The 24,127-nt window shown below is 51.1% G+C and overlaps 2 protein-coding genes and 2 pseudogenes across 10 annotated transcripts in view; 1 reads left to right on the top strand and 3 right to left on the bottom strand.

Moving 5' to 3' along the window:
* Positions 1-1,425, bottom strand: part of Vav1 (vav 1 oncogene) — a 50,137-nt gene extending 48,712 nt beyond the window's left edge. For 3 of the 4 annotated variants that reach the window (XR_385313.3, NM_011691.4, NM_001163816.1), the window contains exon 1: positions 1,124-1,425. Coding sequence is in view for 3 of the 4 variants with exons in the window: in NM_011691.4 (NP_035821.3) it covers positions 1,124-1,327 (204 nt within the window). In the remaining variant the exon portion in view is untranslated. The remainder of the gene's footprint in view (positions 1-1,123) is intronic. The other variant, NM_001163815.1, reaches the window with a different exon arrangement.
* A 10,431-nt stretch (positions 1,426-11,856) lies between these two features.
* On the bottom strand, positions 11,857-11,989 carry Gm52326 (annotated as a pseudogene).
* Gm46575 (predicted gene, 46575) lies at positions 12,580-16,566 on the top strand (annotated as a pseudogene).
* Positions 16,828-24,127, bottom strand: part of Trip10 (thyroid hormone receptor interactor 10) — a 30,478-nt gene continuing 23,178 nt past the window's right edge. For 2 of the 6 annotated variants that reach the window (XM_006523401.4, XM_006523400.3), the window contains 6 exons: positions 23,498-23,665; positions 23,181-23,290; positions 19,103-19,235; positions 18,737-18,885; positions 18,053-18,171; positions 17,104-17,525 (listed from right to left, as the gene is read on the bottom strand). In XM_006523401.4, coding sequence (XP_006523464.1) covers positions 17,377-17,525; positions 18,053-18,171; positions 18,737-18,885; positions 19,103-19,235; positions 23,181-23,290; positions 23,498-23,665 — 828 coding nt within the window. In that variant the 3' untranslated portion in view covers positions 17,104-17,376. Of the gene's footprint in view, positions 17,526-18,052; positions 18,172-18,736; positions 18,886-19,102; positions 19,236-23,180; positions 23,291-23,497; positions 23,666-24,127 lie in introns of all 6 variants that reach the window. The other 4 variants (NM_001242389.1, NM_001242390.1, NM_134125.4 and 1 more) reach the window with 4 other exon arrangements.

Here is a 24,127-nt window from a genome sequence, read left to right as displayed (position 1 = left end):
GTCCATGGGGGACAGTGGGTGCTCTGTTCCCTACTTCCTTCAGAGGACTCACAACAGCTTCAGAGACTGCTGGCTCACTGACAACCCCAGAAATACCCTGGAGACTGCAGCAGGCCATTCTTAAAGTAACTCCCGTCTTCAACTCCATGGGACCCCTCGCATGAAGGGAAGAAACTAGGCTCTGACCCCGTTGCTCATCATTTCTAGGGACAGCCTCCTGGGACTTGGAAAAACAGGCTGTACAGGACTGGCAGACTGAGAGCAAGAGGACAGACAGACAGACAGATGCCCCCTACACCAAGGATGTGTCCTTCAGACCCCATGGCAAGGCCATGTTCCCTTAGATACAACTCATGTCCCTCACACCCCACGGTAAGGCTGTGGATCCCTTTGACTTGAACCTATACCTTTCATTTCTAGGGCTATCAGCCCTCCCCCCGAAACCCAGCATCCCTGGGGAAGCAGAGAAAAGAGTACAAAGCCACCAGTCACCTTTCACCACCACCCCAGCCACATTCAAATAAGGATTTGAATACATTTTCTAGGCTCACCGGGGCATAGTCTGACCATGCCTCCACTTGAAACACGGAGAGTGCACAGATGTCAAACTCAGGGACACCCAGGGCCTTGTTAGGACCCTAGGCCTGGGCCCTGCACTTCAATGGGCCCTTCCCGAAATAGGTAGAGTTGGGATGCCACAGGGTCTCGCATTGCAGCCCCCAACACTCCACGCCACACAGCACAAAGCCCTGGCAGGAAATGGAGGTGAAGGAAGATGTGAGGAGGAGGGGGGCAGAAGAGGTGGAAGAGGAGGAGCCACCGGTGGGGGAGAAACTGAAGGCCTCTCTCTCTTGAATCTGGTTCTCCAACCTCATGCACCCTCTTGGCTAACTACGAGGCAACAAGATACCTCTTAGGACCCCTTTAAATGGATCTCAACAGAGTCAGCTGGGGGCGGGGCGGGATAGGGAGATTTCCCCCTAAATTTGCTGGGACAGCTGCAAGCCAACCAAGAGTGTACAAACCCACCCAGAGCTCCGTTCTGCTCGACACCTCTCCATAGCCAGAGCCGGGCCTACCAGCCTTTATCCAGTCGGGCCCTAGCATCACCCAGCAGACTCACCTGGGACATCTGGGGCCGCAAGTTAACCTCGCGAAGATTAATGGCCTGGGGAAGCAGGTTGTTAAGCAATTGGCACAAGAGGACACCGTCCCGCAGTGCCTGTGCCAGCTCACACACCTGGGCCCCCTCCCAGGTCACACGGTGGCTGGGAGGCAGCACCCGACACTGGATCAGCCAGTGGGTGCACTGTCGCCAGAGCTCCATGGTGGCTGCCGGCCTCTCACTTGGCCCCTCGGGGAGGCCCCGTGCACCCTCGTTCCTTCACCACCGCCGCCGCCTGCCCCAGTGGGGACAACTACAACACCACTTCCTCTTCTGTGACTGTAACTGTCGCCCCGGGGTGGGGGTGGGGAGGAGCTGTGGGGCGGAGGGGGAGCAGCATCTGCAGTTACGCCCTCACAGCTTCCACTCACTGGTGTGACCTCGTCTTTCTCCACCTACACTGAGCAGACCTGGGCACCTGCTGAACTAAGGTGCCACTATCTCATCCAGCCGTAGGCACCTAGGCTGTCACCTCCTGTCTCCTCCTGGTCCCCAGTCTACGGCCCTGATCTCTCACAGCCTTTTGCCCCTGCAGCAGCCAAAAGGGACCACTGAACACTGAGTCAAGTCTCAACCATTCTTCCACCACCCATAACCCTCCTGGTTCAACCTTGCTTTGGGGCCAAAACTCATGTCTTTCCTGCACCCCACAAGGCCCTGTTCACCCTGCCCCAACCCCTGCCAGCCTCTTCTCCTCTCTCTGTTCTTCACTCCCTGACCTCCATCCTGCCCCAGGGCCTTTGCACTTGTGCCCACCACCTGACAGAAGACACTAATTCACTCCATCACTTCTTACATGTTACTTTTTGATTACTGAGTGCTCAGCCATAGATGGGACATCTATACCACCACCAGCCCGAGGCTCAAGGGAGAAGGAACAGAAAGTCGGTAAGAGTCGGGGGCGGGGGATGTGAAATGCTATCTCCAGGGCATACCCATGGCCACTACGCTCATGAACTCCGTGCAGTTATGGTGGCAGCACAAGACAAAGCCAGGAGGGAGCCAACATGCCCACAGGCAGCAGTAATGGATGCAAAGGGTTACAAAAGAGCAAGAAAGTGGGGATAAGGTAAAGAGAGTCCACTCTCATTCGGAGTCAGAGGGGAGTTGAGGGTGGGTAGGACGAAGATAGGTTGTTAACATGTAGGAAACTGCCAACAAATAGAACTATAATAAACATTAGAAAATATATTCTACTTTGAAAGCCATTTCACTTTTATTACATATATATATGTGTGTGTGTGTATATATATACATATGTATGTGTGTATGTGTGAAGGTACATGTGGGGCACAGTACATGTGTGGAGGTCAAAGGTTAACATGGGGGAGTAGGTCCTCTTTTTTTTTTTTTTAAAGATTTATTTATTTATTTATTTATTATATGTAAGTACATTGTAGCTGTCTTCAGACACTTCAGAAGAGGGGGTCAGATCTTGTTACGGATGGTTGTGAGCCACCATGTGGTTGCTGGGATTTGAACTCTGGACCTTCGGAAGAGCAGTCAGGTGCTCTAACCCACTGAGCCATCTCACCAGCCCAAGGGAGTAGGTCCTCTTTCCACCATGCAAGCCCCAACGATTGAGCTCAGATCATTAGGCTTGGTAGCAATCACCTTTGCCCACAGAGCCCTCTCACCCTCACCACCCACTTTTCCTTTTTTCTTTAAAACTTGTATGTGTGTGTGTGAGAAAGAGAGAGAGAGAGAGAGAGAGAGAGAGAGAGAGAGAGAGAGAGAGAGAACACTATGGCGTGTGTGTTGAGGTGGCAGGACAGCCTCAGTGTAGACCCTCTCTTCCACATACTTAACATAGAGTCTCTCTTACTCCTGGGCTAACTGCTCCTGGCTAGCTGAACTTCCAGAATTGTCTCTGCCCCCATCTCGTCTTAGGAGCACTGAGATTAAAGAGCACAGACTACCTCCTCCTGCTTTAATTGTGCCCTAGGGATTTGAACTCTTGTCCTCTCATTTGAGTAGCAAGCATTTGACTGAACCATCTCCCCAGCCCCCAAATGTCATTTTTTTTCCCTTAAGTCTTCCTAAATTTTAAGCCACAGCCCTCCTCCACCCTTAATTATCATACTATAAGCCCACCTTCCCTGCTGTGAGTTCTCGTCCGAGTCAAGGTCACCAGTGCCCTTCCCTGTCATTTATTAGTTGATTTGTCTAACAAATATGTACTGCTTTCCTGACCATAGCTTCTCAGGAACTAAAATTACCTTGGCAAGCAAGCCTCTCCCTGACTAACCCACCAGATTCCAAGCCGCTTCCTTAGCACCCCACCTTTTATCCTTATGGCCTCTAGGCGGCGCTAAACGGCTTCACTGGACCAGCTTGAGTCTCATTTACGCACTGAGGATATGGGTAGGGGTGGGCACAACCTGAAAACCCTCCCGTTTTGCAACCTTACAGGCGAGGACAATTTCTATCCCCTATTTTTGGCGTCTGTGACTTCCTACGCGTCCTCTCCCTCTTCTCTAAACCGGGTAACAATTTGTTTTCTTTGCACGCAGTTAGGGTAGGAAGGCCAGGCAGTGAAAACAAAACAAAAACGAGAGGCAGCTGGAGAGCGCCCACTAGGTTTCTAGATTCGAATTCCATCTCCACCACTTCCAAGCTGAGGTACATTTGCACGAATGGCTTAGTTCCTCTCGTCTCGTGCTTCGATCTCTCCATAGAGAAAATGGGGGTGAATGGTACACGTCTCATTCCTAGGAGGATGTAACTGAAAACTGAGCCGTTGAGACAAGAGAAGGCAAGCCGAATTGTCTTGGTTTACCGTAGGAGTTTAATGAGGGCTGCCTCTATTATATAGAATACTTTACTAAAGTCTCATGTAGAGCTCAGACTGACCTTGAACTTCGTGATGTATCTAAGGCTGACGCTGAAATCCTGATTCCTGCGTGCTGGGCCAGTGTACAAACGTGGCCTTTGAATAAACGTAGTATTGCCTCTCTTGCCGCAAATTCCCAACCCTCGACTTCCTCTAACTCTTCTCCAGCCATCAGGATACAGCCCCACCCCCAACCTGAGAAAAGATTCCCTCTTTCCTCGTCCTGGTCCCAAAATCCAGCCCGATCCCGTCTTTAGCGGGAGGCTGTCGCCTTTCTCACAATTCCAAACCGGGGCGGGGGCGGGCCTGGAGGAAGCTGCAGGTTTGACGCCACAGCCCCAGAGCTGCCCTGAACCGACTTGAATCCCTGGGGATTTGGAGAGACAGCCTCAACTCGTTCAGGGAGACATGGCATGTAGTAAAAGTCATTCCAGAGCTTGAGGCTGGCCCTCAGTGGGCAGGGCGCTCTCTCAGGTCAGTCCCAGCCACCACATAAACCAGATATGGCACACCTGTCATCCCGGCTCTCAAGGATCAGGAGCCTAAGTCATCCTCGGATACATAGCTGAGTGCTATAAAGGAGCTGGGAGATAGGAGAAAAAAACGAAGAGGAAAAAGAAAGAAAGCGTAAAAATCGTTCTAGTTTCCCAAACTTCAGCACTAGTGGGGCGTGGCCGTGAGGAGGTGGGGCGTCTGTTTAAAGAACTGGACAGTAAGTAAGGGCCACTTGGAGATGCCAAGGAAAAGAAATAAAGAGAACAAGACAAACACGCGCGCGCGCACATGCACAGGCGCGCGCGCACGCACACACACACACACACACACACACACACACACACACACACACAGAGGTTCAAAGGGAGCGCGGCTTCCGACGGGGACTTGTTCCAAAGGGGCTGGTTGAGCGCCTGGGAGGTTCCTATGGAGGCGGGGCCTGACGGAGAGGGCCTCGATGGGGCGGGGCTTATAGGGGCGGAGCCAGGGGCCGGGGCTGGGCACCAGCCAGGTGAGGGCAGCGGAGGCTGGGCCTAGCTGGGGTGTGGGCATTTCGCTGCTCAGCGGCTGAGCCTTCAGGTTGAGTCCCGTCGGATTCCCCGAGTCCCCTCCAGGTAAGTGAGGAGGTGGTCGTTGTAAGATCCCGGGCTCCCTACTGGTCAGGGTGGAGCCATCAGCCCTTAGGGAGAACCGGAGGATCTATCCAAGACAGTCTGCGGGCGCCGGAATAGCTCTCCAAGTGAATAGCCACGCGTCATGCGTGTCCGGGAACCCAGGCGTGTCTTAGGTGGCCCTCGCGCAGCTCCCAGCGTGTTTCCTGCTCTCTGCGGAAATACTCTTGGCTTCCACTTTCGTGTACGCCATCGCAAATCCGGATCTGCCCCTCCCTCCCTGGCTGGCTCCAAAACCTTTCCTAAACTCCCCTGTGGTCACTGGCTAAAACGGGGCGCGCCTCTTACTGAGTGGTCTCCCCTCCTGGCCTCTTTTTCTGGTCCACTCCTCACCCACATCAGCATTTTGGTCCTGTGAAAAGATCAAAATTAGCCCGTCTAACCGCCTCACTCTTCATTCTCCATACCCCACCACCACGGACCTCTCAGGCATCCCAAAACTTGCCTCAATCTAAACCTAGGTCTCAGCTCCCAAGTTACCGCCTCCTTTCATACTTAAAGAACGCCAGTCCGCGTGGGGCTGGCAATATAACTCAGCTGATGAGGGCGCTTGTCCCTAAAGCCTGCTAGCCTGAGTTCCGTCCCTGGAACGCACGTGAAGATGGAAGGAGAGAGCCTTTTCTACAGATTTGTCCTCTGACCACCATCCTCGAACCTGGGCACCCGGTCTGTCATTTAAATTAATTTTTATATAATGTAAATGAATTTGAATGTTGTTTATTTAAATAAAATTTAAATTAAAAAAAAAAAAGCCTGCTCCCCCTAGCCTTCCTTCTCGAATCTTCCTGTCTCATGGCTTAAACCAGGAGGGACCATTAGAAATTATCTTCGTTCATCTCTCTGTTGGTTGTTGGTTGTAGCTGGAATTGGGGTAACTGAGCTTCCAGGGACAGGCTGATACACAGTAGGTCTTAAATCATCCATATCAGCTTAGTGTGAAAAGTGAGACCCCCCAGATCCCAACTCCACCTGAATCTGTGGAGTGTCTGCTGGAGACTACACCCCTGAATCTTTGTGCAGCTGTGCACAGACACAGTAGACCCACAGATCTCCCTCAAGTCTGCCTATTCCCTTCCCTGTTTCCCCACCCCTACGCTCCCCCGCCCAAGTAAATTATCCCCCAAAAGACCCAGACAATGACGACTCCATCGATTGAGATTTCCAAACTTGAACTAGAGTTTGCGCCTGCCCCCATTCCTCCATTGGCTACTGGAGAAACAGAAAATTCTATATGAGGTGTGAAGTTCAGGACCATGGGGAGTGGGAGGGGGCGGAGTTACCTAGGTGACAAACAGGAAGTGTGCATATTTTGGAGCACACCTGGCTTTAGGTATGCAGCGCGTGCAGCAGCTTCCTCCTGCCTCACCCACCCCACCCCACCCCACCCCCAGGGCACAGGTCTCAGCTGAGGTCGCCTTGCCCCCCTCCCCTCTTTCCAGGAAGTAGTGACTCAAGAAGCAAGAATCCTGCTGTGCACCTCTTCCCAAAGCCTGGGCCTGGGTCACTTCTAGACTCCTAGACTCCTAGACGGCATCTGGAGATAGGGAGACAGACAGACAGACAGACAGACAGACAGACCACACACACACACACACACACACACACACACACAAAACCCTCCCATCCAATATGATTTTTCTGACGTATTTGAGACACAGGCTGACGCTTGTGAAATAATGTCTAAGACCTAAAACCTAACTATCATATACTAACAAAATTCCCAAATACATGGAGAAACTCAAAATGTAAAATTGTAGTCTCTAAGTTTGAATTTCAAATGGGGATGGGAGGAAGGAGGGCTCAGCCTGTGGTTCGGTAGTAGAGCCTAGCATGCATGAAGCCTCAGGTTCCTGACCAGCACTAAACAAGCCCAGCTTGGGGGTTCCTGCCTGTCATCCCAGCACCGGGGAGGTGGAGACAGGAGTTCAAAAGCATCCTGGGTTATATAATGAGTTCCAGCCAGCCTGGGCTACATGAGACCCTCAAAACAATAAACAAAAATTGTGTTTTGTTGGAAAGTAATATATAACATCTTACATCTTGGCAAGGAGCCCACAGATGTGCAGTTCCCATCAATAAAATCGAATATTATTGTTCAATTTTATTTTTACTGTTTGGAAAACTTTTTCAGATTGGGTCTCACTCTGTAGCCCAGACTAGCCTTGACTTAGGACCTGAGGAGGGTGGGGGGAACATTTCTATGACTGTCTGATTAAGCAAGCTTTATTTAGTCTGGCCAGATGGCTGCCTCACCCTAAGTTGGGATTTCAGAGAGCAGCCTCTCAATGGGTTCTGCCACCCCTTTTATGGGGAAGGGTTGGGACTGATAGAAGACAGCTGTTGAGAGAATTGGCTGTTAGCACCTGGACAGAAGACTGGGGCACTCGGGGCTCAAAGCTGCCTTTGAGAACTGTGAGAGAATACATCATGTGAAAAGGTGGGTGGGTATACCTTGTGGGGTTACAAGTTCAGCATAGGTTGAACAAAATGGTTTACAGGATACATTAGGTTTAGGTTTAGAAACTAGAAACTTATTCTTGTAAGGTATGGAGACTTTTTAACACATGTAGAGAGAGACATTTATACATACACATGTATATACACAAGCTTCGTCTAATGCTTGGCTGTGGGAGGCATGGAGACTTAGTAACAATATATAACAATGTGGCTCCTGCTTTGGTTTCACAGAGCTTCCTATCTCAGCCTCCAGAGTGCTGAGTTTACAGTCATAAGCAGCAGTACCCAACATAAATGATGGTAACAAAGCTAAGCATGTTACTTATGGGCAGATTTTATGTATCTATGTGTGTATATCCTCCATATGCTTTGTCTCTCCTTTGTGTGTGAGTGTGAGCCCCTTGTGGGCTGTCTACCCCTGCACAGGTGAACCCGGGCTGTATAAGAAGCTAACAGAGAACCAGTGCTCCTGCATCATTTCTGGAATACATATACATGTGTATGGATAAATGTCTCTCTCTACCTGTGTGGGGGGGTGGGTGTGTAAATGTGTGCGACCCAATGTATGCCACAAATAGGTGCAGGGCAGGAAATGTAGATGTCAGAAGAAGTTGTGGAATCCCCTGGAGCTGACGTTACTGGCTGTTATGGGTTGCAATGTGGGTGCTGGGATCTAAACTTGGGTCATCTGCAAAAATAGTCTGCGCTCTTGACTGCTGAGCCCTCTCTCCAGCCCTCTGCTTTGGTTCCTGTCTGAGACAAGGATGGATGTGCGGCAGTGAGCCGTGCACAGACAACCTGGTCCCCAGTCGAGCACAGGTCTTGAACCCCAGTGACCCAGTAGATGGTGGCTCTGCCTAAGAGGGATGGCAGGTGTTAGGCCACGTCCCTTGGCCCCTGGCTCCTGTTGCAGATACAGCCTCCCACAGCCTCCCACAGCCCCCCACAGAGAGGTGTGTAGCCATCAGTCACATAGGCAGTGCCCCAAGCTCCTGGTATTCTGTCTGGACTCCACCACCACAGTTACCTGGCAATAGCCAGGTATGCTCCTCCCTAGTTACCTGGCAATAGCCAGGATGGCTCAGCCCACTATAAAAGGAGCTGTTTGCCCCTCCTCGATCTCTTACCTCTTATTCTCTTGCTCTTACTTTCGCTCCCTTGCTCCCCCTCTCTTCGCCTTCCCGCCCCCCCCCCCCCCGCACCCGCCTCCACATGGCCATGATCGGCCTCTACTTCCCTACTCTCTCCCTCTCTCTGTGTTTCTACAATAAATGCCTTAAAACCACGGACCATCTCTGCTCATCAGGGACCCACCATGCTGGAGCAATGGAACAGGTCTTCCCCTAACGAGTCACGGTCTTACCTCCCTCCAGGAGGCCTCCCTGCTATCCAGCCATGGCTGCCAGCCAAGCCAAGCTTCTCACCACCAAGCCACCCACCCGAGCAAGCCTAGGACTTTCATTCCTGCAGTTACCAGAACCCTCTCCCTGCCCCTTTTCCCTTTGGCCCGGGCCAGAGTCCAGCCAGGGTCCCACTCTGTTCTCAGCTCTTCCGTGACATCTGGCTGCAGTGTCCAAGACTGAGAACCTGACGTCCCTGGCCTCCGTGCAGCCCAGGGACCCCAGAACCAGCTCTTCCGCGGTACCCAGCAGCAACTGTGGTGCCCAAGAGTCGGAGCCCGACTCTGACAGGTCCTCGGGGACCTCAGGCTGCATCTTCCCCACCCCCAGAGCAGGGTCCCACGGCTTCCTACAGCCTACTTGCCTGGTGGCTCCGTGGGGTGGACACAGTCATACTTCCCACATTCAGCCTCACCCAGCGGCCCTAGCTCTGAGCAGTCTCGGGACCCCATTTTTGCCCCACAGATGGAGTGTGACCTGGAAGTATAACCCAAATAAATCCTCTACTCTCACAAGTTGTTTGTGATCAGGGTTTGCTCACAGCAACAAAGTAGGACAAGTATATATCATTTTGTTTTCTGTAATATATATTTATTTATAAATAACTGTATTGTATTTATTTATATACAAAATTATCTCATTTGGCTCAACCCCCAGTGCGAATATAGCCAGTGTGAGATACTTAGGACTGGGAGGTAGCTCAGTGTCAGTGTACCTGCCTAGACCTAGGAAGCCCTAGGTTCAAACCCAGCAACACATACATACACACAAATTAGCTAAGCATACTAGCTCACACCTTTAATTCCAACACTCAGGAAGCAGAAACAGGCAGATCTCTGTGATGTCCAGGCCAGTCTGGAATACATAGCTGATTCCAGGCCAGCAAGGGCTGCACAATGTGACCCTCTTTCAACATATATATTTAAGAACATATATATATAAGAACATATATATATATATATGCAAATATGGCTCCAAATTGCTTGTTTAATTTATCATATGCATTCAGTGTGCGCGCGCGTGTGTGTGTGTGTGTGTGTGTGTGTGTGTGTGTGCACGCACACATGTGCTCATCTCATCTAGTATGTCATTTGAGCAGTAGTGCTATGTGGATTCTTCACAACAACCAGTGTAGATCTTCATAGATGTCCATCAACACATAAATAGGAAGGACATGTGGACTCAAGAAGTGGAGGAAAGTGTTTAAGAACAGCCTGGCCTACATGAGATTTTTATCTCCAAAAACAACTGGAGAGTAATAAAAGGGAAATCTGGTGTATATATAATGGAGTATCGTGCAATTATAAAAAACAAAATATGTCATTTGCAGGAAAACTGATGGGACTGGAGATTTGTTGTGTTAATTAAAATAAGCAAGACCCAGAAAAACAAATACCCTGTTTCTTCTCTTGTTTGTAAACTACATATGATCAGATACTTAGATGTACATACAGGCACATATATGCCATGAAGTTAAAAGGTGAACTACTTAGAAGTGAAGGAGAACCAGCACAATGGAGGGTGCAGACGGGAGAGGGTGACAATGGGCAGATGTAATTCAGTGGGAAAGAATGCTGGCACACATGTCCCCAGCACCCATGTGAAAAGCTGTCCATGATTACACATTCCGGTAAACCCAGCATTGGGTAAACCCAGCATTGGGCAGAGATAGGCAGGTCCCCAGAGCTCACTGGCCAAGCAGCCTAGCCAAAATGCCAAACTTCTGGTTCGCTGAGGGACCCCCGCCTCAAGGAATAAGGCAGAGAGTAATAGAAATGCAATAGCCACCTCTGGCTTCAACATGCACATAAGGGTGCAGACACCTGCACGTACCCAGGAGCACACACATATACACACACGTGCACACATATACATGCACACACACATAAACACATGCACACACATATACACAAATCTTTAAATAATAGAGGGGTGATGGGGTGACTATGAGCAGAATATTATAAGCAGGTTGAAGATGTCATAATGAAGCCCAGTGCTCTGTGTGCTGAATGTGTGCTCCTTCTGGCTTCATTCTTGATACTGGGATGAACCGCTGACCACAAGCAGCTTAGGAGAGGATTGCTGCAGCTTCTGGGTGACAGCCCCCCACTGGAGGAACACCGCCTGCTGGCTCACACACACAGTTACTTAGCTTCCTCATACAGCCCAAGACCACCTTCCCAGGGAATGAGTGGTGCTACCCACAGAGGGTCTGTGCCCTTCTTCACAATTAACAATCAAGACAATCCCCCACAGACGTGCCCACAGCTAAATCTGATCAGGTCAAGCCCTCACCTGAGACGCCCTTCCAAGGTGCCTCTGTGCTGTGTAAAGTTGACATTTAAAAAACTGACTAGAGCAGATGAATGACTGAATCTGCCGCTTTCAAAAGTTAGATAACGGTGCAAGGGTAACACCCAGCCCCTCAGTGTGCAGGACTCAGTGCTCCCACTCTGCAGTTGTGAAAGACTGAGACAGGCTCATCCCTGATGCCCTCCACCAAGAGCTCCAAGCAGGCACTACAAGAGAAAGATAACCTTGCCGCCAGCCCTGAGACCTTGACGAGAGGTATTGACCCTGCGGGCTGGTGGGAAGTCTCTCCCACTCTGATGTGAGAAATCCTTCATCTTAGATGAGCAATTTGGAGCCAGGGTCTGTTGGAACTAGGTGGGCTGGAGGACCAGAGACACTCTTGAAGTTTGGATACGTAGGCGCTGTCAGTCTCGGAACTGAAATCCACCTTTTCTGGGATACCGCTGAGGATGGTAATGGAGACTGAGCAGAGGTACCATACCCCCACTTAACTACACTAAACTATGACAGACAGGGAGCTAAGGTGATTGCCCAGAAGCCAGACATTCTGCGTCCAGGTCCTAGACTTACATTCTTTGGGACTATGGACAATGAATTTGTCTTCTCTGATACTCAGATTCTATACTTGATCTTAGCCAAAAGGCCGAGAAGCGATGATACTCAGATTCTAAATCAGAGTGGAAATCAAAGAATTCCTCTCAGGTTTGGTGTGGTGGTACATTCTATAATCCCGGTGCTCAGAAGGCAGAGGTGGGCTGATCTCTGCCAGTTAAAGGCCAACCTGGTCTACAGAGTGAGTTCCAGATCAGCCAAGGCTATGTAGTAAGACCCTGTCAAAATAAAAAAAAAAAAAAATACTTCTTAGAGCCAAGTAAAAACACCAAGTAGCAAACACCTACAAGCACAGTACTCCAAAGGCTCTACCGTTTAAAGCCACCCTGGATCACATAGAGTTTCTCTTAAAAAAAAAAATTACAAACTCAGTAATTCTGGAGTCCTGGCCCAGCAGTAGAACACTGGCCCAGAACCCCACAATTTGAGACTGTGAATATGGCTCAAGAGCAGAGTCACTGCCTAGAATCTCCTAGTGAGGGGCTGGGGGCATGGATTAGGAGTAAAGACATTCCTCCTCACCCTGCCATGACCTCTCACCTCCCCAGTGAGGGACTGGGGCCTTGGTCTTGGGTGGAGCCTCTGACTCAGGGTGGCTCTTGTCCAGTGTGGAAGGGGAGGGGTCTGGACACATGCCACCTGTTCAGCATCATCAGGAAACTGAAGCCCTTCTACAACAAGATGGTGACTTCCTTGTTCATGACTCAGAGTCCCGTGAGGTAATCTCCTACCATTGGCGAGGCAAGACTCTACATTTTGAGGTGTTCCAAGTAGCACTGCATCCCAGGCCTGGCCGCCATCAGGCCCTCTTTCCGCTCAAAGATGAGAGATTTGCCAGCATGTTTGGCCTGGTCCAAAGTTACATGACTTGCAGGTGCCCACTGTCCCAGGCCACAGGAGCTGTGGTCTCCAAGCCTGTTAAGTCATCAGAGGCCACTGATGCTCAGCCTCAGTGAGGATGTGCTCACAGACAGCCGGGCTGCAGCCAGGCCTTTCAGGTACTCGGTATGGAGGGTTCTTCTGTCGTATTTCAGACAGGGTCTCACGGGACCCAGGATGGACTCAAAGTCCCTGTGTAGTGGAGCATGACCCTGAGCTACTGATCCCCCTGCCTCCACCTCTGCTGGTCTAGTCTCATAACTAAGAACTGAGAAATGCCATCGCGGATGTGGCTGGCAGATTGATGATATTTGTTGGTGGCATTTTCTCCTCTCAGGATGGTCCCTCGGCCCTTTAAACCTTTTTTGACTAGGCCTAGCAAGGGGAGCTCCAGTCAGACAGCAGGTCTGTACCATTCAGGAAGAGGTAAAGATGGCACCAGAGCAGGTGAGGGGTCCCCAAAGTGCCAATGGCTCAGAGATTGGCTCTGCCACTCTCCCTTAAGTGAGCTCAGTCCCCTGGCCCCACCTCTTGGTTTCTTGCTCTGGTCAACTGAGAGGTTCTACTGTACTGACACAGGGCCATAAGTGTGCATTCGAGTGTGTGTATGCACTGGGCCTTGTCAGCCCAGCTACTAGAGAGGTAAAGTCATGAGGGTCTCTGATTCAAGTCAACCTACACTATCCACCAAGACCCTCTCTCTCGGAAAAAGAAAGAAAGAAAGAAAGAAAGAAAGAAAGAAAGAAAGAAAGAAAGAAAGAAAGAAAGAAAGAAAGAAAGAGGGAGGGAGGGAGGGAGGGAGGGAGGGAGGGAGGGAGGAAGGAAGGAAGGAAGGAAGGAAGGAAGGAAGGAAGGAAGGAAGGAAGGAAGGAAGGAAGGAAGGAAAAAGGCTGGGGAGATGCTACAAGGGGGTAAAGTGCTTGCCCAAGCATGAGGACCTGAGCTCAGAGCCCATGCTTTAAAAAGTCAAGCTTGCTGGTACATTTTTATTAGAGACAGGTAGGGCTCAATGGCTCACCAGCCTGACCTAGTCAGGAATCTCCAGGCCAGTGACAGACACCTCTCCAAACAGTGGGCGCCTGAGGGACAATTGGAATGCCATCCCCTGGCGTCCTTATACATGTGTGTGCACACCCACAAACACACAGACACAAACACCTTCAAATTTAAAGCCAGTATCCAGAATTCAGAACGCTCCCAAAGTGTTGAAGGTTTATCTCTGAGGTTGCAGACGCTGGGAAGACGTCCTCAGTTACTGGGCTGAACCAGTAGCTGAAGCAGGAAAGCCAGCGGCTTGCGTCTCATTCCCAGCCCCTCTGCCGAGCTGCCTTCTCTGTACACAACCCTATTTCTCCTTGTCTTCGAAGCACCCCCTGCTTTTGGATCTGCCCTGCACGCTGCAGACAGTGAACCCACCTTGCTGAAGGGTCTGCCTCACCTAGGAACTATGACAGACAGTCTCAGAGTCTCTGATGGACAGCTTCATGCAAAGGCTCCCTCTAAGCCACTCTGGTCACCCTCCCTGGCCTCCAAATAGCTCCCCCAGATCCTGCGAACTCCCCCCCCCGCCCCCCCCAGTGCCCAGCACGCAGAGAAAAATTCCCAGACTAAGCTATCCAGAGCCAGAGGCTTGGTGGTGGGAAGCCGAGAAGGAAGGTGACTAGGAAGGGAGAGCTAAGGTTAAGAAACAGCTCTAGGCAGGTAAGGCACAGTCAAGGCCTCTCACCTGAACCTTCATTTAGAGCCTGCATCAGAGACTTTAGCTCTTGTTTAAAGACCAGAGCGCAGCCTCCATGTGGCACCTTCGTAGATGACGCCAGGTGCTCTCAAGCCTGTGACACCTGGATACTGAGACAGGAATCTCACCTACACCCTCTCTTTCCTGTCACCTACACCCTGCATGGCTTCCTCTCCATCCCTGTTCCCAACTCAGGTGGGGCATGAGCAGGGCACCCATGACTCCAGCCAGTCCTAGCAGATCCCCTGTCGCTCCTGGCCTCAGCACCAGTGCCAACTCCACCAGGCCTTTCAGAGCGGCTGTGAGCTCTTCCAGGGGCCTCCCCGGCCAGCGCCAACACCTCAGTTCTATAGAGGTGGAACGCAAGGGTCTGGGGACAGCAGGAGAGTTTGTGATGGGAGGGAAGGCAGGAAGTGGGTTGCTTAGCCACCTCCACCAACCCTAGGTTCCTATTCTGCTCCTTGATCCTCTCCCGGCCCTAAGTTCCCCCCCCCCCCCCTTTTAGGCTTCCTGCTCTGTGCTACCACCTTTGTCATATGCTCCTCCCCTGTCCTAGCCTCCTTCCCAGATCCAGGCTTCCCCTCCCAGCCCTCCTTGCTATTTAGGCTCCTCCCCTGCCATTTCTTCGAGTCACTCTAGTCTTCCTCGCTCCTGCTCTAGGTCCTAGATTCCTCCCTGGCCTCATCCTAGGTCCTCCTTTAACTAAATCCTTCCTTAATCCTAAGCACCCTCCCCTTCCCTAGGCTCTGCTCCTATCCCTGACTTCGCCACGCCCCCGCCCTTCCACTCCCCGCAAGTCTTTGACCACGCCCTTGCTCCACCTAGGCTCTGCCCTATGCCAGTCCCCAGCCCAGATCCTACTCTGCCCACAGTACCCTGCAAGCCAGTAGAGTGCGCCTGCTGGAGGGTGAAGAAACCTCTGGGCGGCTGGACCAAGGTGGCCCACGATGCACCCCTGTTTCGCAGGGCGGCTGCCCAGCGCCTGCAAGGTGAACAAGGGTCCCTTGGAGGCCTCTTAGGCTAAGCTTTCCAGTCTCACCCAGCTGGGACGCCTCACCCCTGGAGAGGGGTCTAACTGCAGTCATGAACACCAAATATTGCTTCCCACAATAAAAGGGACCACTGAGCCAGCAGAGCTACAACCATGGTGTCTCACTCCAACCTCTGGCCTAGGAAGATCTCCCGGATGATCACTGGGATCCATCCCCTCCAAGACCCCTTCCCTAGTCAGAATCCCATCTCTTTGCTGGGCCCAACCCAACTGCTAAGACTCTTATGCTGGGTCATTTCTAAGACCTCAGATGTCTCCACCCTCAAAAGGGGTAAGCTGGGTGGACATGCCCCTCAATCCCACCCTCCAGGCATGTCCCCTAAGGCAGGGACCCCTGCACTGAGCATCCAGACTGGCCACCCTTGTGCCCCATGGTTGTCCTGCAACCTGCTCTCCTGTACCCTTCTGCTAACCCCTGCCCAGGCACTCCCCCATGGCTCCTACCAGGTCAAAGTTCTTAGCATTAAAGGACAGGTATGGGAGAGGCCTGAGCCACACCCCCAGGGCACCTGACTCTGCCTACAGGATCCAGACCCAACCCAGCACTATGGGAGACACTGACCACCAACTTCCTGTACTGCCTACTGTGGGGGAACAAGGGAGTCCAGGCTGCCAGAGCTGACCGCATACAGAAGTTCTATCACATCCTGTCCCATCAACTAAGAACCTCATGGCTGAGAGCCCATCCCCCATCCCTCTTATACTGGCGGGACCCCAAGGACACTGCCTCCAGCTATTCAAGAGGCTACAAACTGAACTTGGTGCCCACATCCATCACGCCAGCACTTGGGAAATGCAGATGAGAGAATCAGGAGTTCAAGACCATCCTTAGCTACATAAGTTTGAGGCCAGCCTGGGCTCTATGAAAACTATGGGGAAATTGTTTTGAATTCTGCTCCCCTCCCAGGTCCAAGTTTATAAGAATCTTCCTCTTAAAATGGACCCCAAGAGACTGGGGTGCAAAAATGGACCCCAAGAGACTGGGGTACAAAAATGGACCCCAAGAGACTGGGGTGTAACAGCTGCCTCCTTTTTACCAATAAACCCACTCAAGTATCCACAGAACAACACTCACGCTCCAGTATGAACCACTCATCCCGGCAGCTGGGAAATCTCTGCACTCTAGGGAAACGGAAGGTAGACATGCCTGTTCTAGAGCATGGAGATCACAAGCATGGGTAACATGCACAAGGCAGGCTTGCCAGAGCGCACCGAGGTTCACCTCCATTTATTCCACACGGGGCTCATAAGAAAGCTTTTATCTCATTTTAACTTGGGCAGGATACATGCAGGTATGAGTGCGACTGCCAGAGTCGGCCAGAGGGGGCCTAGGCTTGGATGTCTGTGAGCTTTGGGAGCTGCTTTTGAAAACCAACTCCTGGTCCTCTGCAAGAGCATCCAAAACCCGACTCCCAAACCACCTCTCCACAGAGATGCCTTTTGAAGGTCCATTCCCGACACTGGCGGTGCAGACTCCAAGAACTTTATATAATTATATATACTTTTTTAATATAAAACAAAACTTGGCTCAAGCCAAGCGGCGGGAAGAAAGATCTTAAATGACAAATATGTACAACCACGTGGGAAGCCACAAGTGGGTCCCCGTAGGGTGACAGGTGACAGGTGAGTGAGGGACAGCAGGTTACACAGGTCTCAGCCAAAAGCCACGTGGGCAGGAATAAAGTGCAAGGTCCTGGGGGCCCCCCCTGTGGCCCAGAAGCAGCAGCTGACAGCCCTGCCCCTCGTCCCCCTCTGGTGGGGTTCAGTTGAGTGTGACTCGGAGGTAAGAGGTGGGCACGTAGCCCTCAGCTCCCTGTTTCCTCCTGACCCGCGTCCATCCATCACCCTTGTCTTCCTCCATCAGGCTGAGGTCTTCCCCCTCGGACATGGAGACGGTTCCCTCGCTGGATCCTGTTGGGGAGTAGCGGGGGCAGGTCAGATTTGATGAATCTGATCAGAAGGCATGGCTCCAAGCAACTGCTACATCCCCTGGTGTAAGGGGAACCTGGGATCTTCTAATCTCAGAGACAAACTTCTGGGATGTCCGAGAGGGAGCTTCTAGATTGTCTGAATTAAGATGGGAAGCCCCACCATGAATATGGGCAACACCATCCCACTGGTTGGGGTCCTGTACTATACAAAGGAAAATTGAGAGTCTGAGGCAGCTCTGTGGGTAAAGATGCCAGCTGTCATGTTTGATACCGAGGACATAGACAGTAGGAGGGAACCCACCTCTCTCACACACAACACAAAAATGGTTTCAAATAAGAAAATAAACCCTTCCTTAAGGTGACTCCTCAGGTCTTTCCTTTGGCTAATACTGGAGACTGAATGGACAGCCTCAAGGACACCGCTCAAGCACTCTACCACCGAGCTACAGGCTTCAGACTAAGTTCCTTTGTCAAAACAGAAACATTTAACTTGTGCTAAAGGCCCACCTTCAAAATGGTAGATAGCCACACACTGGCCGATAGGGGATGCAGGCTCCTCAAAGTCCTCATCGAACTCAGTATAGATGGGGGTGTCCTGGCCTTCTGAAGGGGGCTCTTCTGAGCTGCTTGAGAAATGGAAAAAAAGACAGGAGCATGACCCCCAGGGTCTCTGAATCACTTCCCTGGCCCTCACTGGGGGACTCTAGGCAGAGCTCCACCTCTATCCACACCCCAGCTCCTCACTGGGGGATTCTAGGTTAGTACTCCACCCCTGACCACACTGGGGGATTCTAGACAGAGATCCACCCCTGACCATCCCCCAGGCCCTCACTGTGAGATTCTAGGCAGAGCTCTACCCCTAGCCAGCCCCCAGGCCCTCACTGTGGGATTCTAGGCAGAGCTCTACCCCTAGCCAGCCCCCAGGCCCTCACTGAGGGATTCGAGGTTGGGGCTCCACCCCCCTTGCCACACCCAAAACTCTCACTGGGGGATTCTAGGCAAAGCTCCACCCCTGACCACTCTGAGGGATTCTAGACAGAGCTCCACCCCTGACCAGCCCCCCAGGCCCTCACTGGGGGATTCTAAACTGGAGCTCCACCCTGGCCACATCCACAGGCCCTCACTGGGAGATTCTAGGCCAGTGCTATACCAGGCCAACACCTCATAACTTCTTCTGGTTTCCCGACCTACCTCTCCTTATTGTCCTGGGATCCACTGTTGGTGCTGCTACTGCTGCTATCAGGTGGGGCAGTAGTTGGGGGATCAGGGGGCCTAGCGTGACGGCTTAGGCTGTCCCCTCGGTTACTGAGGACCCGGCTTTCAGCTTCTGCCAACCAAGCCTAGGGTTGGTTGGAGATCACAGCATGAGTTCCAAAGCAAGGTTTTGAGGTCATCCCACTCTGGCCTGGGGTCACCTCATGACATCACCCACGCACACCCAAACCTTAGATAGTAGGCAGCTGGATCCTATCCCCCCAAGCACCTCCCTGTCCCCCACCCCACAGTGACTCATGCAGCTCTGCCTGCCACCAGGCCTCCCCAGGCCATGCCTCTGACCTCATACTTCTGCACTTCCAACTTCAGCCTCTCAATGTTGCCCAGGGTCTCTGCAATGCGGGGCTCTAAGCTGGCAGGGTCCCCCATTTGTGGTGTTTTCTCATATACATCTTTCATCTTCTTCAGGGCCTCCCTGCGACAGGACAGAGACAGACAGACAGACAGACAGGAAAGAAGGAAAACACACACTCTTATGACTTACCAAGTAAAAATCCAGGCTCAAGGAGAGGCAAGACTCTGGGGATAGAGACAAATGTCTCTGTGTCCCTGCGCTGAGCTGGAGGATAGCAGGTTTAAGGTCAGCCTCTGCTACAACACTGAGTTCAAGGCCAACCCAGGCAACTTAGTGAGACTCTGTCTCAAAAAGATCAAAACAAGACTATAGTTGACCTCAGTGGGTAACCCAAGCACATAAGCGAGAAGACCTGAGTTCAATCCCTAGTGCCCAGGTCAAAAGCCAGGCATGGTGTCATACACTTGTAATCCCAGCATCAAGGAGGCAGAGACAGAAAGACTAAACCAGCCACTCTAGTTACATCTGAGCAGCATGTCAGTTAAAGACCCTGTCTCAACAAAACAAGGCCGACAGGGGAGATGGCTTTGTGGGTAAGAGCACTTGATGCATCAGTCTAAGGACATGAGTTTGAATCCCCAGCACCCATGTAAAAAATCAGTGCAGCTCACATGGGTGCCTATAACTCAAGTGCTGTGCAGGACAGAGCTAGGAAGAGGCAACGACTAAGAGACCTGCTGGCCATGAGAGCAGCTGCTGGTTCAGTGAGAGACCTTATCTCAAGGGAATGTGCTAGAGAGATGGAACAGCCATCAGTGAGACCCTCTGACCTCCATGTGCACAGCTAGCTACACGTGCTCATACACATACAGGCTGCATACACACCCACAGAGGAAACTCCCAGCACCTGAGGAGCCGCTCTCAAGGTCGGCCTGTGGCCACCGCAAGCATGACTGACCACACACGTGAAATAAACAAACAAGCCAGGCACGGGTGGAAGACTAAAGTTCCAAGGCAACCTGGAAAAGTTAGCAAGACCCCGTTCTCGAAATAAAATATGAAAGTAAGGGGCCAGCAAGATGGTTCGGCAGATGAAAGCACCTGCAACCAAGCCTAATGACCTGAGTTCCATCCCTGGGCCACATGTAGTAGAAAGAGAGAACCCACCGACTCCAGCGAGCTGTCCTCCGACTTCTGCATAGGAGCCATATCATGGGTAAGCCCATCCACAAAATAAGAGAATGAATAAAAACACGATAAAAGATAAAATAAATCAACTGAAAAGCCAGCTGTTTTTTTACTCTCGGCAGGCAGATGCTTCACGCCACTATAAACACCCAGGCTGCATGCAGTTCCAAGCACGGCTTCTGTCCCATGACTTCCATTCTGTGGAGAAGGCCACATGTGAGCAGCCAAACAGAATTTGGCCAGCCACCTGCTAACAAGTGGCAAGCGTCACTGCTGTTATATAAGGAGGCTGGGCAGAGGATTTTGTTGCTTGGAAAGAATGACTAAAGAGTTCCTTGTCCTTTTCAATCTGGCAGATTTTTCACGTTAATATTTTGGGTTTCGGCATTAGATAACTCGGCTCTCCTTTTCCTCCTATCAAGACGGTGACTCAGACTGACTGAGCTCCTGATGGTGATTAGACAGTGAGCTGTCTTGGCATTAATGGGGGAAGGCTCTCTGGAATGGGCATTTTGTTTTATTTTGCAGTCTACTAAAAACTTTGAAACTGAGTCTAGGTGCCAGTTTTGTCATTCCAGCTACTTGGGAAACTGAGGCAGGAGAATTCAAAGTTCCAGACCAGCCTCGGCAATTTACCCAGATCTAGTCTCTAAATAAGAATTATAAAAACAAATAAAGCTGGGCGGTGGTGGTGCACACCTTTAATCCCAGCACCTAGGAGGCAGAGGCTGGTGGATCTATGAAGTTTAAAAGGCCAGTCTGGTGTATGGAGCAAGTTCTAGGACAGACAGCGCTACACACAGTAACCCTGTCTTGGGGTGGGCATAGGGAGTTTAAAAAAAAAGAGAGAGAGAGGGCTGGGGGGCATGGTCAGGGGTTGAATCGTTGTCAAGAGTCCCCCAGTGAGAGGCTGAGGGCGTGGTTAGGAACGTATCACACCCCCCCCCCTTTCATGTCCCCTACCCCTAGAATCCCCTAGTGCTGTTAAGGGCAGCTCCTAGACTACAGAGAACAATCCTGTCTTAGAAACTATATTCAACAGTTTGTTGTGGCAAAGTATATATTACCATAAGCTGGCTATTCTTTAATTTACCTATTTGCTTATTCATTTCTTATCATACATGCCACGGCACCTGTTTGAAATGGGTTCTCTCCTTCCACCATCTGAGTTCAAACTAAGGACTTCAGGCTTACGTGACAAGTACCTGTAGCCACTGAGTCAGATCACTGTGGGGACCAGTAATTTTCTTGTCTTTTGCTCAGTGATGCGTGGAAAGAGACCGCACAAAGGGCTCACCAGATTCCATCCGCTGGAGTGATTTACAGGAAATGGAAAATAAAGGACTCTTTCCAGCTTTTATGCTTTTGTTCTTCACTGCTATTGTTTCGAGACAGTGTCTCAAGAAGCCCAGACTGGCTTCGAACTTAGGATTCTCCTGCCTCTGGCTCTGGAATGCAGAGAATTACAGACACAGGCTACCACACCTAGCTATATGGCAGGAATCTCCTTTAAAAACCATCAGACGTGGCCGAGGAGATGGCTTCAGCCAATAGTGTTCACTGCACAGGCACAAGGCAGGACTCTGATTCCCAGCTCCATTGTACAAAGCCTGGCATGAGACTTCATATTTGTAATCCCAGCATTGGGTGAGTGGTCAATCATTGGCCAATCAGCCTAGGCTACTCAGCAAGCCCAGGTCCCAGTGAGAGACCCTGACTCAAAGAAAAAAAAAATGTCAAGTGAAGCCAGTGTGGTGGTGTAGGTCCTTAATGCCATCACTTGACATCTCTGTGCTTTCAAGACCAGCCTGGTCTATATAGTGATGTCCAGGCCAGCCAGGGCCACTTGGTGAGACCTAGTCGAGGCCCCGAGGCCTTACACTATTACTGATGCTATGGTGTGCTCACAAACAGGAGCCTAGCATGACTGCCCTCCGAAAGACCCAACAAGCAGCTTAAAGAGTCAGATGCAGATATTTATACCCAACCAATGGACAGAAGTTGGTGACCCCTGTGGTTGAATTAGGGAAAAGCTGGAAAAAGCTGAGGAGGAGGGCAACCCTATAGGAAGACCAGCGGTCTCAACAGACCTGGACTCCCGAGATTGCTCTGACACTAAGCCACCAACCAGGCGGCATACACCAGCTGATATGAGGCCCCCAACACATATTCAGCAGAGGACTGCCAGGTCTTGACTCAGTGAGAGAAGATGCACCTAACCTAAAGAGACTTGAGGACCCAGGGGTTGGGGAGGTCTGGTAGGGTGGGGGTAGGGAGGTGGGGATATTCTCTTGGAGATGTGGAACAGAGGGTGAACCAGGACGGGGATAAAAACTGGACCATAAAAACAGATTAAAGAATATAATAATAATAATAATAATAATAATAATAATAATAATAATAAATACTTAACTTTTTAAGAAAAGCAAAAACGAACAAACAAAATGGACAAGGTATGGGGCTGAAGAGACTGCTCAGTGGTTAAAAGCATTTACTGAGCAACCTTGAGGACCAGAGTTCCGATTCCTGCATCCATGTAGAAAGTTGGGTATACAGCCACACACCACCTGCAACCTTGATAGGCAGAAACTGGATATCCAGAGCTTGCTGGCTGCCAGCCTAGCCGAAAAGACCCAAAGACCCTGCCTCACAGAAAAAGAATGAAGAAAGAGGATGCTGACCTCCACGCAAGACCTTCAGAGCCCAGATTGTGTTGGCAAAAGAGACTTGTGCACCATTGAAACACAGTAGCAGCAGGGATGTGGCCCTCTGGAAGCCCGCAAGTGCTCTTCTGAGGAGGCTATTATACCCCAGTCCTTGAGCAGCCTTGCTTAGTTCTGTATTTAACTCTGGTCTCCTTCAGCCTTACACGCTCACCTCTGGTCCTCCTCCTTCTGCAACTCTCGGTTCCGCTCTTCCAGCTGTTGCTGAAGTCGCTTTCTCTGCTGCTCCGGGGGCAAGTGACTGAAATCTTCGGTAGCCACGGTCTGCAAGGTGAGACAGGGTCTGAGTTCAGGATTTGCGACCCTATGTTTCCCAAGCACTTCTCTCGCTCCTGAGATACCAGGTCCACCTTCCTCCCCTAGCAGGGATTTTAGGGAGTGAGGCCATGCACAGAGCAAAGCTGGAATCTGGGGGGGACCCAGCAGGCGGCAGGAAAGAGCCCAGGGTCCCACCATCCGGCCTTAACTTACCCCACGGCCACCTCGGAAGCTGCGGAAGGATGCTAGCCGCGGTTTGACCGACTTACTGATCTCGCTCAGTATGGCCAAGGGGTCGCGGCCAGAACGGGGGGATGAGGGTCCATCAGACAGTGTGGAGGGTAGGTGACCCCCCAGGAGGGACAGGGATGGGGGACGTGGCTAACCGTGGGAGCCCAGGAAGGGGGGTCAGGTATGGAGGCGCGAGGATGTAGTCGGAGAAGGATGGACGGACAGGACACAGGAAACAGGAAAAACAAAATGGAGAAAGAGGGAAAAATAATGATAAGAAAACCACAACTGAATGATAAGATCACACAGAAAACACCTATAAAAGCAACAACGGAAGGTTTGGGCGGTGCCAGAGAAGGCAAGAGAAGGGGAGCCAGGGCCAGCAAGAGGGCTCAGCAGGGAAAGGGGGTTGTGCCAAGCTCTGAGTTCCACCTCTAGCACCCAAGGATAGAAAGAGAAAACTGATACCCATAAGCTATCATCTGACCTCTATACACCCCAAAATATAAAAAGTTAATAAATTAAAGACTGTGAGGCAGGTGCCAGTCACTCCCCAAGCCTTCTTTGTCCCTTGAGTCTTAGGGACTCATACAGGACCCCAGGAGGTGAGAC

The sequence above is a fragment of the Mus musculus genome, chromosome 17 (assembly GCF_000001635.26).
Source record: "Mus musculus strain C57BL/6J chromosome 17, GRCm38.p6 C57BL/6J".
NCBI lineage: Eukaryota > Metazoa > Chordata > Mammalia > Rodentia > Muridae > Mus > Mus musculus.
Note: the sequence above shows the minus strand (reverse complement) of the source record. Positions and strands in the feature narration are given on the sequence as shown.